The 27,836-nt window shown below is 38.1% G+C and overlaps 1 protein-coding gene across 4 annotated transcripts in view; it reads right to left on the bottom strand.

Moving 5' to 3' along the window:
* The window catches only part of LOC122541876 (2-oxoglutarate dehydrogenase-like, mitochondrial), a 102,947-nt gene that overhangs the window by 23,651 nt on the left and 51,460 nt on the right, over window positions 1-27,836 (bottom strand). For 3 of the 4 annotated variants that reach the window (XM_043679035.2, XM_043679033.2, XM_087982527.1), the window contains 10 exons: window positions 25,288-25,467; window positions 22,691-22,819; window positions 22,386-22,565; window positions 19,260-19,412; window positions 17,976-18,078; window positions 17,305-17,433; window positions 11,838-11,988; window positions 10,538-10,665; window positions 4,232-4,410; window positions 172-243 (listed from right to left, as the gene is read on the bottom strand). In XM_043679035.2, coding sequence (XP_043534970.2) covers window positions 172-243; window positions 4,232-4,410; window positions 10,538-10,665; window positions 11,838-11,988; window positions 17,305-17,433; window positions 17,976-18,078; window positions 19,260-19,412; window positions 22,386-22,565; window positions 22,691-22,819; window positions 25,288-25,467 — 1,404 coding nt within the window. The remainder of the gene's footprint in view (window positions 1-171; window positions 244-4,231; window positions 4,411-10,537; window positions 10,666-11,837; window positions 11,989-17,304; window positions 17,434-17,975; window positions 18,079-19,259; window positions 19,413-22,385; window positions 22,566-22,690; window positions 22,820-25,287; window positions 25,468-27,836) is intronic. The other variant, XM_087982526.1, reaches the window with a different exon arrangement.

Raw genomic sequence — 27,836 nt, 5'->3', positions numbered from 1 at the left:
CCTCTATTTTATATAATAGAAGTGCATCAAAACTGGTTAACGCTCAGAACTGTCATTGTTTTCAGTGTAATCACCTTATTTTGAATGTCTTTTTTTTGTTAATGCCAGTTCACTATATCATGTTTTTTATGGTTACACAAAATCGAAGAATAGACAGTTATTTAAACTCACAGGATAGACATCTGAATCTTCATTGCACATCTGTAGGAATCGTTCTGGTCTGGCTGAAGAGTGCTCTGGACCCTAAAAGTTATAATTATCTGATCAGATAATTTGTTTATATGGATAGGTAACAGACATTGTGAATATTACAGTGGAGTAAATTCTCAGGATAATCTTAACAGATCTCAACTGATATAATAACCTTGGACATCAGATCACAATTTTCCAAGACGTATGACCAGCAGATAAGAGCCTTTTAATTTACATATTATCAGAACTTCAAGATTTTGTTGAAGCATTTAACCCCTATACCCTGTTTTTTTTAAGATAAAAGATCTCAGAAATTCGGGATTCACCAGCAGGGAGCACTGTGACAAAAGTGAACCTTGGGACCACGACAGAGAACCCGAATATAAACTACTACAGGTGACAAAATAGACAAAAACACCACTTAAAGAAAATAATTTATATCATAACTTAGTCAAACACACACAGATTATACACTGAAAAGTTGAGGACAAGATAAAGCAGCCTATTTGATCAGTATCCTATCCACCACCATAAAGAGTTACTCCTTCCATCAGTGGAAAACAAAGGCAGCATCATGAATCATTTACAAGATGCACTGCAGAAACCTGCTAAGATTCTTTCCAATGTGGATCTACTATTTATATAACTAGCAGATGAACTAGCAGCTACAGGCACCCCCAACCTCTCATCATTCTGACTTGAAAGTATGATGCAGCTTTTTCATTGTTGCAGGCTCAAAATTGTGGACCTTGGCTTTAAGAGCACTTTATTGCACCTACACCCGAGTGCGGGAAGCAGTAGTTCAAGAAGGTGACTCACCTCCACCTTCTCAAAGCCAATTAGGGAAGAACAATAAATGCTGCCTTAGCCAGTGACTCTCAAGCCAATGACTCTCATATCCCATCAATTTTAAAGAATTACTATTTATGAAGGAATATTGTATAAATCAATGTGCATAACGTAATATGACAACCAAAATTGATTTCACTGAGCTGTTAATTTTCTGATGGACCTAATTGTGAAAATATCAGTGGAACTCGCTGCTTCTTCAAATATAGCAGAGAGTTGTTTAATGTCCATCTGTACCAGTGAAACAGGCATACAAGACATTATAAACTGGTACTTAGGTTGAAGCATTAATTGCTGAGTCAAGCATATAGACAGTGGAACCTGAAACGATTCAATTAATCTAGTAGAATTGATAGATTTCCCATTAGGTTATTACTTAACTAAATGCTAAAAGTTTGATTAAGAATGAAAACAGACTACATGAAATATTTCCAACTGCATAGCTTAAAAGCACTAATTAAGTCACAATATTAATGTAACATGCTCAATACAACGGTTTTTAAATTACATTTGCAATGACTCATTCCACATTAGCTTTGCAATACTGTAATTAATGCTGTTATTTTAAACTGGTATCTAGCTGAATCAAAGATAAGCCTCATATCATTACAATTTCAATTCAGCTTCTGATATTTGTGATATTAATTTCAAGGCTCCAGTTACAAAATGGATGAAGCCTTGGTATTAATTACCTCTGCATAAGTCAGGAGCACAAATCAGCTTAGTAAATTAGAGGAAATAAAACTGTAAATGTGGTCACATTAACAGTAGATTGACAGGATTTTGAAAAGTGGGTTTGAACCGCTTCGAAATAAAATCTCTGACAATGCGCTAGTCCTTTAGAAAAAAACACAATTAGAGCTAAATATAAGCAGTCCTTGCTTTGCCTGCATCCCTATGTTAGTACAATTCTTGATAACTTAGTCACTGAACCACATATGCAGTTCAAGTATTATTGATCATTGTTGATATTTTATTTCAGCTAAAAAGTCGAGTTTTTAATTTTGTGTCAAATGCAGAACATTTGTGGAAATAACCAGAACAATTAGGCTAAACAGCATGCATCTGTATTGAAATGTGTTCAATTTGCAGATAAGCAGGGATGAAGACCCAATTGGCAGGGCAGTACCACTATTCTAAAAAAAAAGTTATGTGTAATGAATACTAAAATAATGTCATAGGAGGGAAGAGACATGACAATGTCATCAGGGTCTGGGTGGGGGAGTGTAAGTTTAAGCACAAAACTTTACAATCAGTCTTATTTTCAATATTTTGGGTACTGTATGGAGAAGAGAGATGTTTCAGGATCACATTTGAAACTTAGAATGATGAGGGTAGCAACTCAGAGGAATACTAATTGGAAAAATACTTAAAATGAAGCTCAAGTAAAGGTGTATTAGAGAGGGATAAAGGTTGGAAAAATCTCCGCTATCAGGCAAACATTTTCCAGTGAATGATAGAGGAATGTAAGGGGGATGCAAGGATAAGAAAAACGTTTTTTTAGGCATGAGAGATGTTTAGCAACAGAAATGTGCAAGTGTATTCTTAAGGCCAGAGGACACGCCGAGGCTAAAAATACTGTACGATAAAGACTAAGGGAATTATGTGGTGAGTAACTCAGCTTCCACCATCCATAGGGCACAAGTGAAGAGTATAATGAAATAGAACATATGCACTTTCAACCATACTCAAGAAGTTCTACACCATCCAGGACAGAGCAGTCTACTTGCCTGGCGCACAATTCATACTCACACTCTATAAAATAATACATTTTTAAAAAGGCACGCTTGCATTTTTTTAAAAACTTGTTTCATGTTCTGTTGCTCTGGGTATGGAATCTGGGGTTTAAAAATGCTTGTAATAGTTACTGTCACAATCTGAGACTAACAACTTTATAGACAAGCAATTCTAACTTCTAGTTGATAACTTTCATCTGCATTTAAAGTTATTATTATGCATTCTTAAGGTTTGCATTCATTGATAATCTCCACATATGGCTGTTGCCACTGTCTCCAAGTGTCAACACCATACACCTGCTTTCCCAGCAAAACATGCTGGGCTTCCTTGGATAATGAAAGGCTTTATCACCCATGTCTGTTGTCAGGCAGACTTCAGCAAGGTCATCTGAATCTCTTAATTTTACACTCAATTAAAGCTACAGTCTTAAAACATAACAAATTTTATATGTCAATTATAACACTATCAAGATGAAGCTATGTTTAACTTGGTCTATTCCTTTAGGGTCACTGCTCAGATCCTTCATATAGTGTGGTGATCTAAACTGGCTCATCTGGAGGTTAATTAGTGACTAAATTATGGAGATTAGTAGCTACTAATAAATCCTCATCAGGGCTCTTGTAGTACAGTGGTAGTGTGAGTTGTTAAAGTGAGGCACTCGAAAAAGCACAGCAGGTTAGGCAGCATCTGAGGAGCAAGAGAGTCAACGTTTCAGGTTTAACCCTTCATCAGTCCAGTCCTGATGAAGGCTTAATGCCGAACCATCAACTCTCTTGCTCCTCAGATGCTGCTTGACCTGCTGTGCTTTTCCAGCGCCATACTTTATCAACTCTGATTTATCCAGCATCTGCAGTTCTTACTATCTCCTGGTGGTAGTGTCCTAACCTCTGAGATGGAAGGCCCAGGTTTTAATCCCATCAGCTCCAGATGTGCGTCATAACACATCTGAACAGGTTGATTAAAAAATACTGTTGCAGGCAAGTTATCCTGGGTGATCTAGTGGTTATACTTATGGCACTTCCATTGCGCAGCCTGAATTCAATTCCTAGTCATGGAATGGTGGTTTCTTCAATTGCAGAAATCAATTACAACTTAAAATTCCTTTCCTTGGACTTCTTAGAAAATATGCTGGGTAACTTCAATGGTAATGTCCCTACATCTGAGTCAGGAGGCTCAGGTTCAAGTCAATTTCTTTGGATGTGTGTCATAATATTCCAAACAGATTGATGAAAATAACTGTACAGTGCAGCAGCAGGAAATGCTGATCACTGTTAAAGGGGCCCTGTGGTGTAACATAACAAGTCTGTCTTAACAGGTTGATTAAAAGTAAGTAAATCCTCAAGGATTTTTATTATGAGGGGAAGGTCTAGTCAAGAAAAACAGCAAGAAATCACTAGCTTTTGGTATCTCAACAATGAAACCTATGTGTAGATTTACATAAAACCAATCTTACCATCCCTTCCATTCCGTGAGGCAGAAGCAGCACAATTCCATTGTGTCTAACCCACTTTGTTTGGCCTGAGCTTATGAACTGATCCAGAATGCATTGTGCAGTGTTGTTAAAATCACCAAATTGAGCCTCCCAACACACCAAAGCATTAGGGTTAGCCATTGCGAATCCAAGTTCAAAGCCTAGGATCAGAAGACAGGTCCAAATAACTTAAAATAAAAATAACCACATGACATTACATTTTCAGTTTTTTGACTACAGTAAAATATGTGAAGATCATTGAATTTAATAGTCTTTATTACTGAATTCACACAATATGAAACAAGCATTTTAATTCAAATATGGAATTTAATTAAAACAATGCATATTTCCATAAATCATCCTCCTTGACCAAAAAAGCATAATGTATTTGTTGATTTCTTAGATATGGGAACAATGTTTTTCCATTTTGTTACATTTGCATCAATGACAAAAGTTCCGTTCCACATCAAATATACAAAAGCTTTGTATTTGGTTTCATATTAAATAGTTCAACAGAACATAGCCCCAAATCAAGCAAATTTTGATGTCTTTAACCATACACTTCTTAAAACTACTAGTTGCTGGAAATGTGACAATTCTTCAGCTTTATCCCTTACTTTGAATTTTTTTTGGGTTAAATGTAAATGCTGATTATATCAGAGTGTTTGGTGCAATTAGTGAGCCTAATAATGTGACAAAGCTAAGGAAGTACTATTCAATTAATAAAAGCAGACAAACTGTTTCTAGCCTGATCCATAGGTTAGAGACCTGCTGAAAACTACAGTTTCCTCTACATCTTTAGGAACAAAATTAATTACAACTTGCAGAAGTTCCTTTTCTTAGACTTCTCAGTAAATACGTTTTTAAATAGTGGGTGTGGCCTAACTGCCCGATCTGTCTGTCTGAATCTTCTCCTTAAGAAAGTGTACAGCAGTGTTGGTTATTTTTATCTAAATACCCCATGGATGGAACAGCTTTACCCTCATGCCACTCTCCTAGAACACTTCCCCCACCCTCTGCCCTGCTCTCAAAGAGTCTTGGCATCTTTCAACCACCAGTATTGGATTGTGATGAGAAAAGGTTTGGGGAAAACTGTTTCAGAGCATTATGTGTAGAGGTACTTCTATTTTATTTGTTCATGGGATATGCGCATCATTGGCTATTAATTGCTCATCTCTGGATGCCAGAGGGCATTTGAGAGTCAACCATATTGGGGTGCAGAGTCACATCCAGGCCAGACCAGGAAAGGATGGCAGAGTTCCTTTCCTAAAAGACATTTGGGACCCAGATGCATTTTTACAACAATCATTAGGTCAGCTTTTAATTTGAGATTTTTATTGAATATAAATTTCATCATATGCTCTGGTGAGATTTAAGACCTATATTCCAAAAGTGTTTGCCTGGATTTCTGGATTATTCATCCAGTGACTTCACCACTATGCCTCTACCTCCCCTACATCCCCATTGTCTACACTACAACAGTGACTACACACTTAATCAGTATTTCATTGACAGCAAAATATTCTGCGGCAATCCTGGGTTTGTGAAAGATGCTACATAAATGTCAATCTTTTTTTATCCAAGGGAATCCTGGAATTCTCTTTATAATAGCATGGGTGTTCTTCCATTATTTGGTCTGCAGTGGTTCAAGAAGGAAGCTCACTACCACCTTCTCAAGACATTGCAAATGAGCAAAATTTCAGACCTAGCTTGCAATGCTCATATCCCAAGAAAAAAAAAGTACATATTTGCATCAACAGTGAGAACACAGGTAAATATGGTCATACAGTAATTCATTTTAATATGTGACTTATCTCATGGTTTATTAACCATTACACGAACACTAATTATTTTATTTGCAAAATTAACTATATATATATGCTAATTTTCATATTGTGAAGAAACTTTGAAACTGAAAACATTTCTTGTGTTCTGAAAGAAAGTAACATTTCAAACTGATGCAACAGTGACAACAACTTGTAGTGGCTTTATCATTAAAAAACATCACAAAAGGGTCTCAAAACAACATACAGACAAAATGAGCACTGATCCAAACAATCAAAGGGAGAATCAGATAACTGATTAAAGAAAAATAATGTTTTCAAGAAGGTATTAAAAGAGGAGAGGGGTACAGGTTTAGAGAGGAAATTTCAGAGCATAGTGGTCCTGGTGGCTGAAGACACAGCAGTCAATGGCAGAATCAAGTGCAGGATGGGTGCAGAAGACACAATCTATAAGAGGCCAGCGCTGGTTGGATGAAATTGGAATGGAATGGAATAGCATGAGGTAGGCATGATGTGTGGGAGGATGATGCTAAGTCTGGAGCTTGCGGAAGAAGGAAAGAAACGGAAAGAGGAGAAATGACAAAGGACAATGAGTTGAAACTGGAGCTGTTGAGGCACAGTCAGTCAGCAAGGACAGAGGCAATGGGATGTAATATGGTATTGAAAATTGGCAGCAGATTTTGCATGAGCTGAAGTTTAAGGAAATGTGGGTTGAAAACCGGGTTAGAAGAATATTGAAATTATCCAGCACGGAAACTAACAAGAGCATGGATAAGCATTTCAGCAACAGACAGCTGAGGGAGAATCAGAAAAGGCAATCTATAAGGGTGAAAAATAGGTGGAATAATGTGGTTGAGAAGGTTAGAAGCTCTGTTCAGCATTGCAAAGAATATTGACATTATGAAAAGTCTGGTTTAACCCATGGCATTTTCTCAGGAAAGGTTTGAAATTAGTGGCAAGGCAGTTTGAGAACAATGCTTTCTCTCCTACCAATATTAAACTTGAAAAGCTTCAGTTTCTGCAAGACTGAATGTGGGACATGCAATCTTACATCATTGATTGTGAGAGAGGCAATGGAGAGATACAACTGGGTATCATTGATATACCTGTAGAAGATGCCATGACTGTGAATGCTATGGCCTTGGGGCAGCACATAGAGACAGAGAAGAACACTAAGTCTTTGGGATACTCTGAAGTTAACAAAGGGGTTTAGAAGAAAAGCTATCAGAGAAAATGCTATCAGGTTGAATGCGGAAACAAGCAATTACAGTCCCACCTACTAGCCATTTATTGAAAAATAAGCAAAGTAGCTTTCATCCTGACACCTGTCAAATAATCTAAAATTAAACACATTTTTATGTAAACTAATAAACTGAAAAGTCAATCATGCGTATTTGGATGGCAGTGAGTGTAATTACTAAATATCATTCCAAACTTATGAGCATATGCTCATGTTTGTAAAAAAAAGCAATCTCTCCTTAAATTATATATTACTTGATCACTGAATATTTAGAATTTGAACCAATTTTTGAATTCTGTTATAGGTGAAATTTTATTTCAACTCCATATTTAGCTTCATATCATTTAGTCAGAAAGTTTTCCCGTTGCAGCACTTACAGCCCTAGGTACTCATTTTATACTCGGCATTAACTTGATAGAAAGCATCCAAGTTTTGAAACGGTGCCAGTATAATCTGGCAACATCTGGCAGCCCAGCTATTTGTAAGGCTGTTTTAATGAATCTTCCTTGTACCTATTTATTTGACTGTCACCCAAACAACAGAACTTTAGGGAAATCCTCAAATGCTCTTGTAATACTGAATCAATGGGTTACTTTACAGCATTCATGGCATTAAACGGCAGTACATTGTTAGACCAATTGGGAATTATCCATATTTTACAACCTCCATTAATCACTTATTGGGAGTCTATTCACATACCAGAAGTTTTATTTAAAACAGAAATGTGGCCTGTTGTTTAACACAAACGCTGATCAATTCATTGAAAACTAAATTGAAAATTAGGCCAAATGCAGAAATCCTCACAGGAAAATGCAGCTGCAAGCAGTAAAAAGGAGCCTACATTTCATAGAAATAATAACAAATTTCTCAAAAGAATGGAATACTGTAAATGCAAAATAAACATGGCAAAATGCAAAATGAAACATTAAAACTGGAAACACACAGCAGGTTAAACAGCAGTTACAAGTGTTCAGAATGTCCAAATAACGAAATGGACCAGTATATGAAATGCCTTGTACATTCAATGGAAAAGTTGACGGCTAAGGAAGTAAATCCTGAGGGTGGAGTGGAGCCCAAGGGTTAACTCAATAATCAAAAGGCAAAGGTGGGAAGGAAATAAATATGACAGCTATCACTTGAGAAATGGAGCTAAAAGCAGATAAATTCCCTGATCCAGATGGGTTTGTCCTAGGTAATTAAACTCAAAGAAAAATGATTTTGACTTCATGTCACATACCTAAGACACCGAACTCATAAAGTGAACTGTTGCAAACAGTGTAAAGAGCTTGATCTGGCCACAAATGGTTTATAGGGAACACAAGTCTTTTGCAAAAGGGGTTGTGGATGGGGTGGTAGTAATCCAAGAATTCTTGAATTCATTTCCAACCCTGGGGGAACTGGAAAATTGACAATGCAAATTAAAACATGTTGAAAAATAAAAGAAAAAAGAAAAAGCAAGTAACTACAGGTCAGTTGCCTTAACATCTGTTTTTAGGAAAATGTTAGAGTCTACTGTAAAGCATGTACTGGCAATGCATTTAGTGACAGGTAATGAAAACTTGGCTGTCATACAAAAGGAATGTTTTCTTAGAATTCACCAAGAACGGAGAGATTATGTAGGACAATCAAGAAATTCCTTCCTTACCTATTAATAAAAAGAATCAAATCTGAATGTTTTATCTTAAAGGGAGAGTTATTTCCTTTTCTTTGAATCAAGGAGGTAAACTAATAAAGATATTCAGAGAACCTGGAATAAGTCAACTGCCAATGCTAGCTATTGATACAATTTGTCTTCCAGAAGGGTGACAGAGAAAAAACTATTAATTGGAAAGTCATCCAACTATACAACATTGGATTAAAACATGACTGAGTAAATAGAAATTTGTAATTGGAGGAGCGAATATTGGAAACTCGGAGCAGGAGTAGGCCGATTTGCCCTTTGTGTTTTCTCCATCACTCAATATGTTCATGACTGATCATCTATCTCAATGCCATATTCTGTTTTGAAGTCACAGCCGGAAGAGTCTAAGTTCTTAAAAAAAGGACTCCATCTTAACAACCATGTCCTCAAGCCTTCCGACCAATGCAGCTCGGAATAAAATTTCCAAAATGCCATTTTAATCTTTTTGGAGTCACAAGTAAGAGTCCCAATGCCCTCTCTGATTAAATGTGATGGACTGGCGGGGGGGGGTGGGGAGAAGCAAAAGTGTGGCAGCCACTGTTCAAAAAAACTGACTGGCTGATCACCTTCTTCTTGTTCCGGCAGCCCAATACTACGGATGTTCTTTCTTCAACCTCGATTTTCGAAATCGTCGAGCTGCTTCTCTCAGGCCCGTACCTGCTTCTTTCAGGTCTGGATCCGTCCTGCCAAGGATTTGGCCATGGTTTCTGATGCCATGGTCTGCTACTTGACCTCCTTTATGCACTGTCTGAGACTCTGCATCTCCCACTCATTCTTCTGTAGCATGGCCGAGATCGTTCCAGCCCAGCACGAGTCTCTTCCATCACTGCCTCGATCTTTTCCCAAAGTTTCACGAACTCTGAAGCCAGACCTTGCTGTGCAGGTAAATCCAGCGGGGGTTCCACGGTGGTTGACGCTGCAGCTGTGGGTGCATCCATTGCTGCAGAGGAATGCCCTGCTTGTTGCGATCCACGTGGCCTTTTGCCTTTAGTCATCTTCCCTAATTGCTAAAAAGGATATATAACAATTCTAGTAGCTTAAACCTACAGTTTTTTTCCAAAACAGCTGAGATATGGAGGGTAAAAGCACCACCTCGCCTGAGTTATGGTGCAGAGCTCAGCAAGGCAGACCTGTTAGATCGCTGCCAGCTTGAATCCCCATCCCTCATATTTTTAATATATTAAAAAGTTATCAAGTATCCGGAGTCCACTTTGGTATGAAATTCCACAGGTTGACCACTTTCTAACTAAATAAATGTGTTCTCATTTCAGTCCTAAGTGGTTGACTTAGTCTATCCTGAGACTGTGACTCCTGCTTCTAGTCTCTGCAATCAGGGGAAATAGTTCAGTTAGACTTCCTCTCATTCTTCTAAACTTGAACGAATAGAGGCCTAGTTAAACTAATTTCTCCTTATAAAATATTCCTGGTATTAGGCCAGTCAATCTTCGCTGCACTCCCTCTTTTAGATAGGTAAATAACCACTTAACTGAAATCTTTGAATCCTTAATAATCTAGTTCTTGTTACCTCGACACCAGTTCTGGTGCAGCACTCACTCGAATCAAAGAGAAAGGATTTCACATACCTAACACACCAAACTCAGAAAGTGAGCTGTTGCAAACAGTGTAAGGAGCTTGGTCTGGCCACAAATGGTTCATGGGGACGCAAGTTTTTTTATCTACATCTTGATCATGTAATACATGATGACGATGGCTGCAAAAGTAACAAAGCATGAATTAAGATATTTTCAATTCTGTCCCTTTAGAAATAAATACCAGTGTTTGTTTGTTTTCTTTTTATATGGTCTTGCTAATCTGTGGCAAAATTTATAGTTATTAAGGTATTGGTACTTCAAGTTCTCTTTGCTCCCCCATCCCATCCAGTCTCACATCCACCTAGTTTTAAGTGACATTCCTGCTTTCTGACTAAAAATTACAAACTCACATCTATCTGCACTGAGTTTCATTTGTCAACTATTTGCCAACTCTAATCTGATTTGTTGCAATCCTCCACTCCTTCAATTTGATATAATCCATAAGTTTGGAAATTGGATGTTCAGATTCAAGGTCCCAGTTGTTAATGCAAATTGTGAACAAATTGTGAATAACTATGATCCTATTGCTGACTCTGTGGAGCACCATTTCTCAACTGCTACCACTCAAATCTGCTAACCTTTACTCCCACTCGCCGTTTTTGTTCCTGAAACCAACTAGCAATAACTGGACTTGAAACATTAAATCTGTTTTTCTCTCCAAAGTTGCTGCCAGTACTGCAGAGTTTCACCAGCATTTTCTGTTTTTGTTCTATTATACGAATCCATTCTGGTGCTTGGACCTGAATCTACATTTTCTTTAATAGGGTCCCTTATCGAAGGCTCTTTGGAAATCCAGATGAAATTTGATTGACTGAATTACCATTGTCTACTCTGTCTGTTATCTTATCAAACAAATCAGTAAGATTGGTCAAGCAATTTTCTACCTTTTGAAATTCTTACTGAATATTCTTGTTACATTTTTCTTTTACGTTCTTATATTCTCTTCTGTATTATCTTCCCACTATCAATGTTACGTTACAATCTATAATGGCTTATGTTCTATCGCTGTTTTTAAATGTGAAATTATGTTAACTATCTGTCAGTCTTCTATTTACTCAAGAAAAATAAATTACATTAACCTTTAAGAAAGTGTAAATTATAAATTCAACAGCAACAGGTTTTGGAATAATTGAATGCAAACAAAGCAGGCTATATTTGACTCTATTATCTCAAAATCAAAAAGTGTAAACTGACAAAAATAACTCAGCTTTCCATAGATTTCACATTACAAATTTGACACAATGTGATGTGGAAGTTTGGGTTGCGCACTAATTTTAATACTTCAATTTACCTGAAGGTGCCTCGCTCAACATCTTGTCCACTTAGCCTTACGTGTATTCCTTCTTTCAGCAAAGAACCAAACGCCATATACTCTGCCAATGCCCAATCAACCATTTGATTCTTGACCATCTCCGCTCGCCCCCTCAGGATACGAGACAAACCTGGAAAAGTTATCAATGGTTGTTCAGGTAAATAACAAAAAATGGTAAAAGAAATTGAAACAAGATGTAAATATCAGTGATTAAAAGACTAATTATCCTTTTTTTTAAATGGTATAAATCAAACCTTTCAATCTGGAAAAAGATTCAAATTGTTCCCTCCCATTAAATATATTTTTAACATTTTATTCTGAGAGTATTATTGTTCATCTTTTAGTTGGCGACATCTTGCCTGAGACACTAGCCTCCAAGATAAGTTATTTGTTCACGTTGCAGTGAAGAATTTGTGGGCATAACATACATAGGCTAATACATGAGATCAGTACTGAGAAAGCAGTGTATTGTCAGTAAAACTACTTCTGTGGAGGGAGATGTAAAATGTCTCAAGGCTTTATTCAAACAGCAGAATATAATACCAATACCATGCACAACATTCTCCTCTCAGGCACAACCACCAAAAGCACATGATCTGACCATTCTTTTTCGCTTTGTGGGTCATTCGTATACAGCATACACTGGCCGTCACATTTCCCTACCGAGCAATCCTGTCTGCAATGAACTGGATGGCCTGACGATAAACATAAAAAGTCCCAGATAAATGCAAGCTGTACCTACTCTGTACGTTACAATTCTATTTTATTGTTTGAATAGTATAAGAAATAGATTCAATCTCTAAAGGATGTGGTATGATCCAATTTAGTACAAATCCTTTTTTTCCTGAATAACAAGTGAAATTACTTAGTATTCATGAACAGATGGAAAGCAAAGTCCTACATATCAATATCCTTAAGGATCCCAGAGTGGCGAGAATCCAATTAAGAGATTTTGAGTGATTTTGGCTGAAATGTTAACTTCTGCAGATGTATGGTCAAGAAGACGGTTCCCAGCGCACTCATTTACAAGATAGAATACTGTGTTTGATAGAAGACTTTGCAAAATATTTGAAAGAAAGACAGACAGGCATGCATTTAGACAGTGCTTTTGGCAACTCTCAGAATTTCAAAGCAGCTTATAATTAATGCTCAGCAAAGGACTCAGTTTTATCCCTCTCCACCCCTATCTCAATGAATTTAAATCATTGTATGAAACTAAACTCTTCTTCTGTCATCTTTGCCCTTCTGCTTAATTCTTTGGACAGGAGTCATCTCTGTGCTCCACAGACTCTTTCGCCCATTTCCACAGTCTTCCCACCTGAAGCCCTCTTCTGGCCTCTTAACTGCTTGATCTCTTCATTAAAAAACTGTTGATGTGACATCAGCCACCCTCATTTCTCTGTTTCCCTTATCCATTCTAACTTCTCTCCCTCCGACTTGTTGCACTTTGTTCTCTTTGTTATCAAACGTTCTCTTTGTTATCAAATGTTTTGACAATGGTGATGCAGTTGTTGTCTGGTATGGTAAATTCCATCTTGCAGAAGCTGAACATCAACTCTCTCTCCTTCCAATCTGCCTCAAGATCATGACGACACCACTGAACATCAAGCTGTTGTTTCCAGGATGTAACTGATCAGGTCAGATGTTCTGTCCTCCACAGCTTCCTGGTAAGGATGGCTGTTTCCTAAAGGATGTTAGTGAACCAGTGGGGTTTTCCAACCATTGGCAATAGTCTTTTGATCAGCATTAGACTCTTAATTCCAAATTTTTTATTGAATTCAAATTCCACCTTCTGCCATGGCAGGAATCAAACCTGCATCCCTGGAATATAACTGAGTCCCTGGATTACTTATCTAGCAATAACACCACTCGGACCAGGGCTGGCACACAGTGCAGGTGTGAGATTGACATAGCACAATGATATACAGCAATATGTCCACTCTCTTGATTGATCACTGCTGGCAATCATGACAAGCTATTTGACTTTGTGCCTGCATTAAAAGGTAATTCAAGATATAGAGTACTCTAAACACATGAACTCCAGCAAGGCAAAGTGGGGCAGATAACAGCAAAATCCGTACCTGATTTTCTCCTTTCTTGTCAGAAGACACAAAGATCGACTACAATATTCTTTCCCCACAACACCAATTAACTGAAACTAGTCATTCAGTAGTATCTAATTTCTTTCAGTCTGGCTGGTTCCATTCATAACAGCCAGTGAAATTACCCATTGAGCCATTATGGGCTTGAATTAGGTTACGAATTAACAAACAGAAATCAAAGTCCACTGAGGATGCACGGAAGTGTTTGTCTGCAGTGAAATATAAGTAATGACAGAAAACCATTTCCCACAAACATTTTTAGAATATGTAGCAAAGAATTTAATTTAATAGCTATATAATAGGCACATAGATGGTTATCAGGCATATTTTCCCCAGGAACATCTGCCAATCATTGTGTTGTGTGCAAAACATACAGTGAATCCTTCAGAATCCAGGGATTATTAGTAGGTATTGCTGCATGACTGTTTCCATTGGAATTCATATATACTTAAAAATTTACCAGAAAGTGCTGTTTAAAAACATTATTACTAAGGTTTCTTTTAAGATGATATGATGCTTAAGAATCTAGATTAAAGACATGAAGATAAATAACACAATTAAGAAACAGCCCTTAGCTGTTATACATCATTGATAAAATCCTTCATGCACATCTGGCACATCGATAATAAATAGCATAATAGCTCTGTTTTTTGTCAGCTTTTGAAGTCCTATCAGACACCCTATGCATGATATCTGTGTTCCAACAATCTTGTTACCAAGTTTTGATGGTTCAAACTTAAGAAAAGTCTGGGTATTTCACTTGAACATGAGTGTCGTAGCCTAGAATATTTCAACAGGTATACCTGTTTTATTTTAAGCACTCCAATACATGTAAATTTCACTTCCATACTGAACAGAAATGGAACAAAGACTTTAGCAAATATTACCCTGGAGAATTTCTTCAGCTATCAAGCTATAATTATCTCCTTTAAATAAATCTGTGATTAGCATAATTACTGAAACCATTATCGGTAAGGATGTGTTACTGTTTATGTCTCCACCTGGAAAAATATGTGCACAGTGAAATGGAACAGTAATTTCTTAGTTGCATGGAACTTGATGGAGCTCACTGTGTTGGACTAAACTGATAAACCCTGCTTTGACAAAATGAATGTCATTGTCTCAATTTTACCAGGCCAGGGAAAATATAGATGCAACGTTTTTCCAGATAGACTTCACAACTTATTTTCTTTTCATTTATGGAATATGGGTGTCACTGGATAGCCCTGAATTTATTGCCTATCTCTAAATGGAAAAGGTGGTGATGATCTGCCTCATCTGTTGCAATCCATCGTGTGTGTGTGTGTGTGTGTGTGTGTGTGTGGGGTGTTAGGATTCTGATCCAGTGATAATACAGCTCCAAGTAAGAATAGCTAAAGCTGTTTTTTAATTCATTCATGGGATGAGGGTTACTTTGAGGTATTTCTTCCCCATCTCTAATTCTTCCTTTGTGTTACATATTCCGCCAACAGCAGAATTTTCCCTGAAGTGGTGTCCAGTGAGTTTTAAATATAGAATAGCATCCCTAGTGTTGAAACAGACCATTTGGCCCAACAAGTTCACATCACCTTCCGAAGAGTACCCCACCCAAACCCATTCCCCTACCCTATTATTCTATATTTCCCATGATTAATGCACTTAACCTACACATTCCTGAACACCATGGGCAATTTAGCATGGCCAATTCACCTAACCTGCATATCTTTGGGTTGTGGGAGGAAACCAGAGCACCTGGAGGGAACCCACTCAGACACAGGTACAATGTGCAAACTCCACACAGACAGGTGCCTGAGGCTGGAATCAAATCTGGGTCTCTGGCGCTGTGAGGCAGCAGTGCTAGCAACTGAGACACCGTGCTACCCAAATATGATGCCAGCAGTGTGAACAATGCAAGGTCCTAGTGATGGCAAGCATTTCCATCTTTGCTGCTGCATGATTGCATAAGAAGGGTGCTCTCAAGCCCGAATGCACACTTAATTAGGGGAGCAGCAGAAGAATGCATCAAAAATTCACCACAAACTCTGGCAGGAAGTCCTCTCTGAAAATCCCTGAAATAAATTTTAGCTGAAAAAAAGGAAAAATTTAGCTCTGGAGTTCTGCATTTGTGTTCACTTACAACCTTTTTACAATATTGTTTCTCTTTCCAGAGAAAAGGAGAAACAATCACTGGTGCCCTTAACAGTTGTTTGTGAATTTTACTGGTAGACTAATTTGACTTTAACAATAATTTGCAAAGGCTAAAGGACTGATTCTCAATCACTCTGTCAAGTATAAATGACCAATGGCAGAAAATGGTGTTATGTCACTGACTGCCCCCAATTACACTAGCATTGTGGTCATCATCCTAGGTAGGGTTCAGAGTGGCAGGCAACCTGCTTCAGCTTGAAGTTTATGTAATGTGAAAGTAAGGGTGTTGTAACAATATGAAAGCTCAGGATTTGAAGCTTAGTTTCACGGTTTCTTACAACCATCCTAACTGAAATATAATTGCACAGACCACAGATTGAACCTGTAAGCTTTTTGACTTATTACAAAACTGACAGTTGGGTTTCTTGTTCTTCCTCATTTTATTGTACTCCTATTCCATCCATTCTTTTTATAAGCTGCTGAAAAATCCATTTAATGATTGCATCAGTTTAAAAGTTGCAATACTACTTTTGTAATATGTAGTAAAAGACTAATTATATCGGTGTACAAGAAACACTGTCAGGCTGGCAGGTCACTTCAAAGGTGCAACATGAATCAAATTTTATATTTCCTTTTTTTATATTAAAATAATTAAACACACCTGCAACCACCTTTATCCAATTCTGCCTCTATTTCAGCCAGTGACAGATTTGTCACTGTACCAAGCCCAGCATGGATTGGCGGGGGGGGGGGGGGGGGGGAGGGCACAAGCTGCAGATGGCCAAAAACATACTGCTGTAGTCTAATGCATAAAAACGACTAATGGGGTAATATGAATCCTGCTCTGCTCAAAATGTATTTTATTTGAATATTAGACATAAGCTTGTATTTGGCTGGCTGACTGTGGAAAGTTCACATTTAAAGCAATTCAACATTCATGCCAAATTAGGAAAGCAGCTCATTTGTGCTCCTTTGAGCAGCAGATGGTGTTTGCTTTGACCCACTGCTCCTTTTCAGTCCACCTCCCACTCCACAGGCAGTTTAGTCAGCTAGCAGCTAACACTGTTAAGTTTTTGATAAACAAAAACAAGTTCAAGCCCAAATTAGAAAATAAATCAGCTCATACCTGATAGTGTTAATCTCCAGAAATATTTCTGACACAAAATATTTGCATTTAACATAATGTCACCAAACATCCATGATTTGTTCACTTATACCTGAATGAATGGTAAAATCCTTGACTGGCACTGAGCTGGCTCCATTCCCAATATGCTGGAGGACTTCTGCAGAAACACCAGTGGGGGCGCAAGTCAAACTCTTTGGCTCTCCACTTTGAGTAAAGAAACCTAAGATAAAAGTATAATGTCTTTGTAATCATTAAGCTGATGGTACAAGGAAAAATGATAAATTTCACTAAAAGAATTAACTTAATTTTAAATACTTTGAGGTATCATTTAATACTGATACTATTTATCAAGAAGTGTAACAGCAAAACAAGGTCAATGCTTATTTTGAGACTTAGGTTAACAAAGTGTTGAGGTTATATTTCAAATATAATAATATTATATTTGAAATGGAAACCAGTTTGATAATTTGTTTTTACTTACATTGTATTTTTAAAACTACCCTCTTTCCAGTTCAAGGAGCTCATCAGCACATTCTCTGGGGCAATTAGAGATGGGCAATAAATAATGACCCAGCCAGTGAAGCCCACGTCCCCATAACAAATAAAATAAACTGTTGTGAATCAAATTTTAAAAATAGCTATAAGTTTCTACTGGCTTATTTCTATACCTTTGTATAGAACCAATTCATCAATTCATCTTTGTGTAACTTTACAAGAGTCTGAGACATTTAAACTCCTATTAGGCTATCACATTTTGCCCACCTGGCCAAGGGGAATCTAGCCATTCTTTGATTTCCAGAATTTTCTCATCCTTTGCTCTGGTAAAGGCTTCCTCACAAATTCTGTCATAGTCTGCTACTTCCTCCTAGAATCATACACAGTCAACAAATGTATATATCAGTTTATGCCAAACTAGGTACAATGTCTGCAGGTAACATAGCTGGAAAAAATCACAATCAGAAAACCAAAGCAGAATTTGGTTGATTGTTTTAAAATGCACAATATAAGTTGAATAAAAATCACTATTTTATATTTAATTATTAATTCACAATCTTTAATAAAGTCATGATTACAGCAAGTCTCATTCCAATTAAGTTCTCATTACAATTTCTGCAATTTAAAGAGCCACCTGAAATTAGACCAGGTGCTCCCCACAGGAGGGGAAGAGAAAAGTAAGTCAGTCAAGCACTACCTGACGAGATCTGGCAGTACATGTCCAAACCATTACTGGAGAATGTCAAATCAGCCAGTGTATACATGAAAAACATGGGGGTTATTGATACTGAATTGCAACTGTGGATCAAAACTATATGTCGTAAGTACAGAATTGTAATAGCAATCTGGTTAAAGAGCCCCACAGTCAGCTGCATTTAATGGTGGCAATGGGAGTCTTGCCACAAGCTGGATAACTGGCAGAAGGCCCGCATCATCTCCTTTTGGGAAACCTGCTGATTTAAGTGCTAATTAGGCACATAGACATGCTGGGCCTTCCTTAGGATCAAGGATCCTGGAGCCAGACTTCCCACCGACTGGAAGTTGCTGGCCAGACAGAGCTCTCAACTGATTGTTAGTGCCAATGCGAAGCTGCTGGTACTATACACACATTTGGCCAGATTCATTAATGAATGGGACCCATGTGCAAGTGAGTGATGGAGGTATGAGAAGTATTGGGTGGGTAGGAGGAGCGGCAGGAGCTAAGGACAGGAAGGAAGCTTTCAGTGGGCCTCCCCTTCCCGAGGCTGTGTCCCCTAACCAGGCACTGTGTCCTTGGATGAAAGATTCCCCCTTGCTCACTTCACCCCCACTTAAAGGTCTTAATTAGTGACAAGGCAGAAGTGGTAAGCCATGGGCCTTACCATCGGAACTTTATTTGCAGCAGAGGTGGAATGATGTTGGGGATACCAACCATTACATTTCAATTGAGTAAATGCCCGCTACCATCAAACTTGTCATGGGAAGTATATTAAAATCCACCCAATCAAGCAATTTTCCTTCATTAAGACTACAAATTTGAGACACAACTAATTACTGGTACACAGTGCAAACCTCATACTCCTGCAGTGTCAGAACTCCTTCAGATATCAATTTATCTGCATATTTCTTCAGAACAGATGCTTGCTGTTGGATCTGCTTGTACATCAGTGGCTGAGTGAACATTGGCTCATCCATTTCATTGTGTCCCCTTTTACGATAGCAAACCTACCAGTTACATTAAGATGGAGGATATAATTATCCAAGCTCAAAACCTTTCTTGTATTGCATTATTTATTTTGCAAAATTATTAGGACCTCAGATGGTGTCAGAATTTGTTTTAAAAGCTTGATTGAAAAAGAAAATCAAGCCTACTATTTCAATTGCTTTAGTCAAAATGTGACAACAAAACATTCAAAAATCTTCATGAACACTCAAAACGTCATTTATTGAGCTATTTAAATGATCCTGTATGATCAAGTTGATTATTTTTGATACTGATGGCTTATTCTGAGAGGTGAAATGGAAATTTTCAGATGCACACTGAAGCTCTCCCCATTTTGTCCAAAATTATGGACTGATCTCCACACCTGTGGTAGTTAAGGAGCAAAAGTCTTAAATTGCATCCAGGAACCTTTTTTTCGCTCATATATAGAAGGCCCAACAAGAGGGGGGAGGATTTGGACCTAATATTCAGAAAGTAGCCCAGGTAGGTTGAAGGCAAAGCAGAAGAGAAGCATTTTGGAGTAGTAACCACAACTCGGCTAAATTTAGCATAGTATGGAAAAGAATGGGCTGTGAATAAAAGTTCTAAACCTGTGAATGGCTAACTTTACTGAGATAAGATACAATTTGACTCAAGTAGACTGGATGGAGTGCTCACAGATAAAACTGTGCTAGAACAGTGGGAGGCATTCATAGAAGGAAATTGTGTCAGTATGGACCAAAAAACATTCCTCTAAAGACAAAATGTGAGACAAAGGCCAGAAAATCCTCAATGTCATGGGACATAAAGTTTAGGACTAAGGGAAAAAAAGAGGAACTTATGACATATACTAATGGGTCAATACAGTAAAGACCCTGGAGCAGTACAAAATGTTCAAGGGAGCTTGTAAAGAAATTTAGGAAAACTAAAATGGTGCATGAGACGGCATTGGTGAATAAAGGAAAACTCAAAAACACTTTTTTAATACATGAACAGCAAGGGGATGACGAGGAAAGAGTAGAGCCAATTAGAGACCATTGAGGTAATCTGTGTGTAGGCATAGAAGCCTTGAGCCCAGTCCACAATGATACTTTATGTTGGTCTTCACAATGGAAAAGGATGATGCAAGTATAGGCATCAGGCTGGAAGACTATAAAATATTAAAATAAATTAACATAGAAAAGAGGTACTAGCGATTTAGCACCCATCCAAGTATTTAAATATGCAACCCAGATAAAACGTATCCCCTGTCTTGTTGGACCTCCTACATATGAGCTAAAAAAGGTTCTCCTGGATGCAATTTAAGAATTTTGCTCTTTACCTACCATAGATGTGGCGATCAATCCAAGCTTTCTGAATGTTAGGTCCCCAGAACCTCCCCTTTCTTGTTGACCCTTCTACGTATGAGCTAAAAAAGTTCTCCTGGATGTAATTTAAGAATTTTGCTCCTTATCTACCATAGGTGTGGTGATCAGTCCATCTCAACGTATGTTGAGAAAGGCAAGGAAGGGGATATCAGGGACCACAGGTGAGATGCCAGAGGACTGGAGGATTGCTAACAATGTCTCATTATTTAAAAAGGGAGGGCTACACCAGAAAATTATAAACCGTCTGTCTAACATTGATGATAGGGAAATTACTAGGTAAATCAGGGATAGGCAGCATGAATTTAAGGGAAGGTTGTGTTTGATAAATTTGATCAAATTTTTTGAGGAGCTAACCAGGAATATTGATGAGGTTAATGTATCCAATGTGGTCTACATCGACTTTAATAAGGCTTTTAAGTGTCCATGGAATTCAAGGTAAAATAGTACAGTGGATCCAAAATTGACTAAGAGGCAGGAAGCAGAGGGTGATGATAGAGGGATGTGGAAATCTGAATGGGGTCCCACAGGGGCTCTTACAGATGGTCTTAGCTAAGACATAGAATACAAAAGCAAGAAGATTGTGCTGAATTGTGTAAACACTAGTTAACCTATGTTAATTTATTTTAATATTTTATAGTCTTCCAGCCTGATGTCTATACTTGCATCATCCTTTTCCATTGTGAAGACCAACATAAAGTATCATTGTGGGCGGCACGGTGGCACAGTGGTTAGCACTGCTGCCTCACAGCGCCAGAGACCTGGGTTCAATTCCCGCCTCAGGCGACTCTCTGTGTGGAGTTTGCATATTCTCCCTGTGTCTGCGTGGGTTTCCTCTGGGTGTTCCGGTTTCCTCCCACAGTCCAAAAAAAATGTGCAGGTTAGGTGAATTGGCCATGCTGAATTGCCCGTAGTGTTAGGAGAAGGGGTAAATGTAGGAGAATGGGTCTGGGTGGGTTACGCTTTGGCGGGTCGGTGTGGACTTGTTGGGCCGAAGGGCCTGTTTCCACACTGTAAGTAATCTAAAAAAAAAACAGGATGCTACCTGGGTGGAGGATCTAACGTGAGAGGAAAGATTGGATAGGCTGGGCTTCTTTCCTTGAAGCAACCAAGATTTAGAGGCCACGGATTGAGATTTATAAGACAGTGAAGGGCACAGATAAGGTGGATAGGAAAGCACGTTTTTCATGAGTAGAGGGGTAATAACCTTGAGCATTGAATGAAGGTAAGAAGCATAAGGCTAAGAGGAAAGTTGAGGAGAATTTTTGTTACCCAGAGGTATAGAGTCTAGAATTCAACACCTTAAAGTGTGGTTGAGTCATAAACTCGTAAACTTTAAGAATTAGATATTAATTTGTGTTATCATAGCCTTTAGAACTACGGATCAAGAGCTGGTAAATGAGATTAAACTAATCAGATTTTTCTTTACAAGCACAGGCATCATGGGTTGAATAGCCACCTTCTATACTGTAAACAGCTATCAGTCTACAAATTATTCTGAACCATATCATTCCAGTAAAATGAGGAAAAAAAAGCTAAATCTATTTAACGATCGATGAAATTGTACAATATAGTTTGTCTAAATATACATGGAATTATGTCCGTAACTTCAATGTAATATATAACAATTACCAGATCAACTACAACATCCTTATTGAATGTGTTCCTCCACTCTGCAGCTACTTTACAGACATATATCACTGCTTCTGGGTCATCACTATTTACATGAAAGATAGGCGCATTCACGACACGTGCAACATCTGTTGGGTATGGAGATGAGCGCGCCATGCGAGGATCTGTAGTAAATCCAATCTGCAACAGCATTTGATTTCCAAGATTAACAATTGTATCAGATTAATTTCACTGATCAGAAATAATTTAGCAATTTCCTAATACATTTGACAAATTCATGTTAGCTCAGATGTATGTTTTCTTACCTGATTATTAACAACTACATGGATAGTACCATGTGTAGTATAGGATGGGAGGTCACTGAGATGAATTGTCTCATACACAATACCCTGCCCTGCAAAAGCAGCATCACCATGTAGAAGGATGGACATAACCTTGAAATTAAAAAAAAATGTTTTTTCTGAGTTAACCCATTTCACTTTTTAAGCCTTTTACACAGTAAAACTTATACTTTTATTTATAACTATAAAACCCTGGTGAAGAATAAGTCCAAACCTGATAAAGTAGCTTCTCATACATTGTTTTTAAGGTACATACAATCCAAGTTATAAAAACCTAAAATTCTTGTTGAACACCAAACCATACAATTCAGGTTAAAAACTATTTCTAACTATACTTTTGGCTGGTGTAGCCTAAAAATACTATCTTGCCTTTTCTAGAGCCACTTAGGTCTCATCCACTCGATCTATTCTTGAGTTCAGTTTCAACAAAAGACGGAAGAACTGTGGATGCTGGCAATAATAAGCAAAAACAAAAACAGAAATTGGTGGAAAAACTCAGCAGGTCTGGCAGCAGCTACGGACAGAAATCAAAGTTAATGTTTCAGGATAAGTGACATTTCTTCAGAACTGATTATAGTGAGAAAAAGATTGATATTAATGCAGAAGATGGAGATGGGGGAGGGGAGTGTAAACAATAGGTGGTGATTAAGCCCAAAGAGAGATAAAAACTTGGACAGGCAAAGAAGTAGTTAAAGGTTGTTGTGGGGGAATGAATAGCTGCTAATAGGGGCTATTAGTAGCTCACAATGGATTGTGTGCGGTTGCAATGGATGTGATGACAAGGCCTGGTGTGTGGGAGTTGGGGTAAGGACATGACCTCAAGCCCTAAAATTGTTGAACTTGACATTAAGTCCTGAAAGCTGCAAAGTTTCCAAGCGGAAAATGAAGTTACTGTTCTTCCAGCTTGTGTCAAGCTTCACTGGAGCATTGCAGGAAGCCTGAGACAGAGACGTTGGCCACGGAACATGGTGGAGAGCTGACGTGGCAGGGTCTGTTTTAAGTTCAGAACATAGGTGTTCTGCAATCCGCTTGGGAACTCTGCGGCCTTCTGAACATAATATCAAGTTCAACCCACTGCCACCACATACAACCCACTGTCAGCTAATAGCCCCCTTAAAAATGGAACAAAAAAAAACACCTGACAGGAACAGGCCCTTCGGCCGAGCAAGCCTGCGCTGATACATTTTGTTCTTCCATACTAAAACTATCGTCACTTATCGGTTCCATATCCCTCTGTTCCCTTCCTATTCATGTATTCATCCAGAAGCTTTTGTATGCTGTTATTGTGTTTGCTTTCATCATCTCCTCTGATAGTGCATTCCAGACACTCATCACCCTTTGTGTGAAAACTTGCCTCACACATCTCTTTTAAACTTCGACCCCCTGCACTTTGAACCTGTGTCCCTAGTAATTGACCCCTCCACCCTGGCAAAAAAGCCTAATATTTTCCACTCTATCCATGCCATTCACAATCTTATAAACTTCTGTTACTTGCCCCTCAACCTCCTGCGTTCCAGTGAAAACAAACCCAGTCTAACACAGCTATCTTCATAGCTAAAATGCTCCATACCAGGCAACATTCTGGTAAATGTTTTCTGTACTCTCTCCAAAGCATCCACATCCTTCTGGTTGAAAGCAGCTATTCATTCCCCAAAATGACCTTTCACTAGTCCTTTGTCTGTCCAACTATTTTTCTCTCTCTCTTTGAGCTTTACCTTCACCTATCTTTTACTCTCAGCCCACCCTTGATCCTATCCAGTCTTCTGCTTAAATATCAACCTTTTCCTAGCTACTGTTAGTTCTGAAGGAGGGCCACCGGACCAAAATGTTAATTCTGATTTCTCTCCACAGATGCTGCCAGACCTGCTGAGTTTTTCCAGCACTTTCAGTGTTTTTGGTTCTGATTTCAAATATACCTTACATCACCAATTATCTGAAAAACCTAACAAACATCAATTGCTAAGCCTGATTACTTTATTTGTATCCAAATAATAAATAGTTAAAAGTGGTGTCAAGAACCAAAGGCGACTTCTATGAATTGACCAGCAGTATTTTTGCTGAAAGCTGCTGCCTTTGTTTCTACCCACTGCTCAAAATATTCACATGCTATCTCTATTCTGATTGAATAGGCCACATTTTAAATTTTGACGGCTGCATTTCATTTCGACTGAAGTGCACTGGTTGACAGCCCTAGTTCAATGAGAATTGCACTACAACACTGCATAGGGAAGAAAATATTTTAATAATCAACAAAGAACAGAACCTTATGTGGAACATCATTCGATGCCTTGCAGAAGTCCACTTAAATGTTATGCATAACATTTTACTACTTCATTTCTACTACTTTAGTCACCTTCATAAAAATTAAATCTTGTTCTTTAAAATGGCCTATTCTTTACAAACACAAGTTGTTGAATATTAGGGGTTCAGTTTGACTCAACTTTTTTATTTCAACATGCTCTGATGACCTATTGAACACAGATTAAGTAGTTTAGAATTAATAAAAGTTAGCATAAATATAAACTGTTTATAAGGTTTTACAAGAATTGGTTTGCCCTTACCGTTTTGCCTTTGGTGTCCCCACGGTAGAACTGCACTGCTTTGGTTTTTCCTTGTACGACTGGATTCACTGCTTCAAGGTGTGATGGATTTGCCATAAGTGACATGGTAATGTGTTTGTTATTTGTTCGGTTGATCCTTTCATGGTAAACCCCCAGATGATACTTAACATCTCCTGATCCCTAAATGATACATTATGGAGTTTGCTTGTAATTCCTCATATTGGCATAATTACTCTTAATTCCTTGTTTTCTCTTAAATAAACTTCAGAAAAATGCAAATAATTTTGGCATTTAGAATCACTAGTGTTATCCCCAACAAAAGAATGAATTCAGAAAACAAATCCAAGATTCAATGGAAGCCAGAAAGTCAAAGCAAATATTGGCCTGACATTTTAAGCACCTTGAATTGACCATGTGGTCATATCCTGAATCTTATGACAAATCAATAAATTAACCATGTTTGACATTGCCAGTGTATGATTACTTGTCATTAATTAACTGAATACCTTTTAGTTTATAAGAAGTACTGGCTGGAATTTTCCATTTCAAAGTTAAAGTATGGCAGTCGGCAAATGAGATTGGCCCATAGAATCATTTCCTTTTTAGCTCGCTTCATGCCAACTTAACTGGCCAACCATGTGCACCTTCTGGATTCAAAGTTTCTGGCACCATATCTGAAGGTCAGCCAGGCACGCCTTCACTCACTGCAAAAGTCAAGAGCTAAAATAACACCCTGAAGGCCTTTGACCATCATGCCCTCGTCACCATCCAAAACCTGGAGATGACTGCAAGGTGCCAGAAACTGGCTCCCAACTTCATAGACTCCTCACTGAACATTCTACTCCAGGTCATCAGGGCCAGAAAGGTGGTCTCTTTCTCACTGATGGGTGAGAAAAGTCCTACCATCAATCCTGGGTGGCCAGAGCCTAGATTTTACCAGGGGCCAGTGCCTCAAGTAAAAATCTAAGAAGCAGGACGCAATGCAAGAACAGGATAAACAATCTCCTGCACTCTGCAAGAATAAGTTCCACCATCTTCACACTACAAACTCACACTCATAGGGATTTCACACATTTTATTGCTATCACTGAATGAACCTCACCATCACATGCATAATAAGCTCTATAGGACCGTCTCAGCTGACAATCGTTCATACTTCCCAGGCATTCCTATTCATTTACTAGGGAGGAATCACCACCTGGTAGACTATAAACTGCTCCATTTGTTGTGTGACAGTTGGATTTGGAGATGATCCGGGGAATCGGAATGTCTGGGACCACTTGAAAAGCTCCATTTGGAGAAATGGCATATGAGTGACTTTAAGCATTGTTTAAAACCGGCTTGCAATAAGGATGAAGCAGCCAAGTACTTAACCCAAGGTGGATGAAGAAGTGCAACTCACCAGGTATGCATCTGCTTTGTGCTGTTAAGTTTCTGAAATGCTGTGTTTACTCAATTGAGTGGATATTAATTGCGACAGCAGGGTTAATTCAATCAAGTTGTGGAACTAATGAGATATAAAAGCATGCAGATATGCCTCTTACCACTAACTGGCAAGATCGTCAACCTGCCACCTGAAGAGGGAGAGCTTACTTGCCAAGTTCATCTCCATGGCGATAATCTGATTTTTTTTGCTTCTGCCTTGATTAAGTTCACCTACCCACCATTCCTTTTGCCAAAATTCTGCCCAATGTCATGGAAAGAAACCTGAAGGGAGCCTTTCTTTTCCTCAGATGTTTGTTTGAAAGCTTGTTGTTAAGGCTGAGATTTCATTTTTTTTTGATTTTTGGATAGCAATTTTATCACAGTGAAGAAAATAGGAGGCTTGGAAAAATATTCACACTCTACTGAACTGCAACAAAGTGCTGGAAAATGCTACAAAATTAGAGTTTCAAAGCAAAACCTACGAAATAATCATTCAAGAACTGAGGACATTTAGTGCATCAGCTATTCATATTTTGAAATATAGACAGGAGAATCACTAAATAAACAGTTGTCAGACTAAATCAAATATGAGCTACAAATATATCACATTCTAGGATATGAACAGTGTGTTAAATTCTTGGATACTAAATGCTGTCAGAGCAGTTGGTTTCCATATTAAAACTGATGCTTGGGAAAACTGTTTAAAACAAGTTTCTAAATAATTTTGTGAGATTATTTTGAACAGGGGAGGATGTAAAGGTTTCATTGTTTTCCTGTGACCAATCTAAAAATGAATACTACTTTAATTGACATGGCCCATTTCCTTATTCATTAATGAAAACCTATTAAACTTGACAAGAATATCATAAGACCATAAGACATAGGAGCAGAAATAGGCCATTTAGACCATTGATTTCCCTCTGTCATTCAACGAGATCATGGCTAACCTGATATTCCTCTACTCCTCTTTCCTATATTTTGCCCATAACCCTTGATTCCCAAACTGATTAAAAATCTGACTATCTCAGCCTTGAATATGTTTAATGACTCAACCTCAACAGCCCTCTATGGTAAAGAATTCTACAAATACACAACCTCTGAGAAAAGAATCACGAAATGTTTTT

This window comes from Chiloscyllium plagiosum, unplaced genomic scaffold, assembly GCF_037043375.1.
Source record: "Chiloscyllium plagiosum isolate Xiang-an unplaced genomic scaffold, Cpla_swu_hap1 HiC_scaffold_43, whole genome shotgun sequence".
Classification (NCBI taxonomy): Eukaryota; Metazoa; Chordata; class Chondrichthyes; order Orectolobiformes; family Hemiscylliidae; genus Chiloscyllium; species Chiloscyllium plagiosum.
The sequence above is the reverse complement of the archived record's forward strand: the minus strand, read 5'-3'. Positions and strand labels throughout refer to the sequence as shown.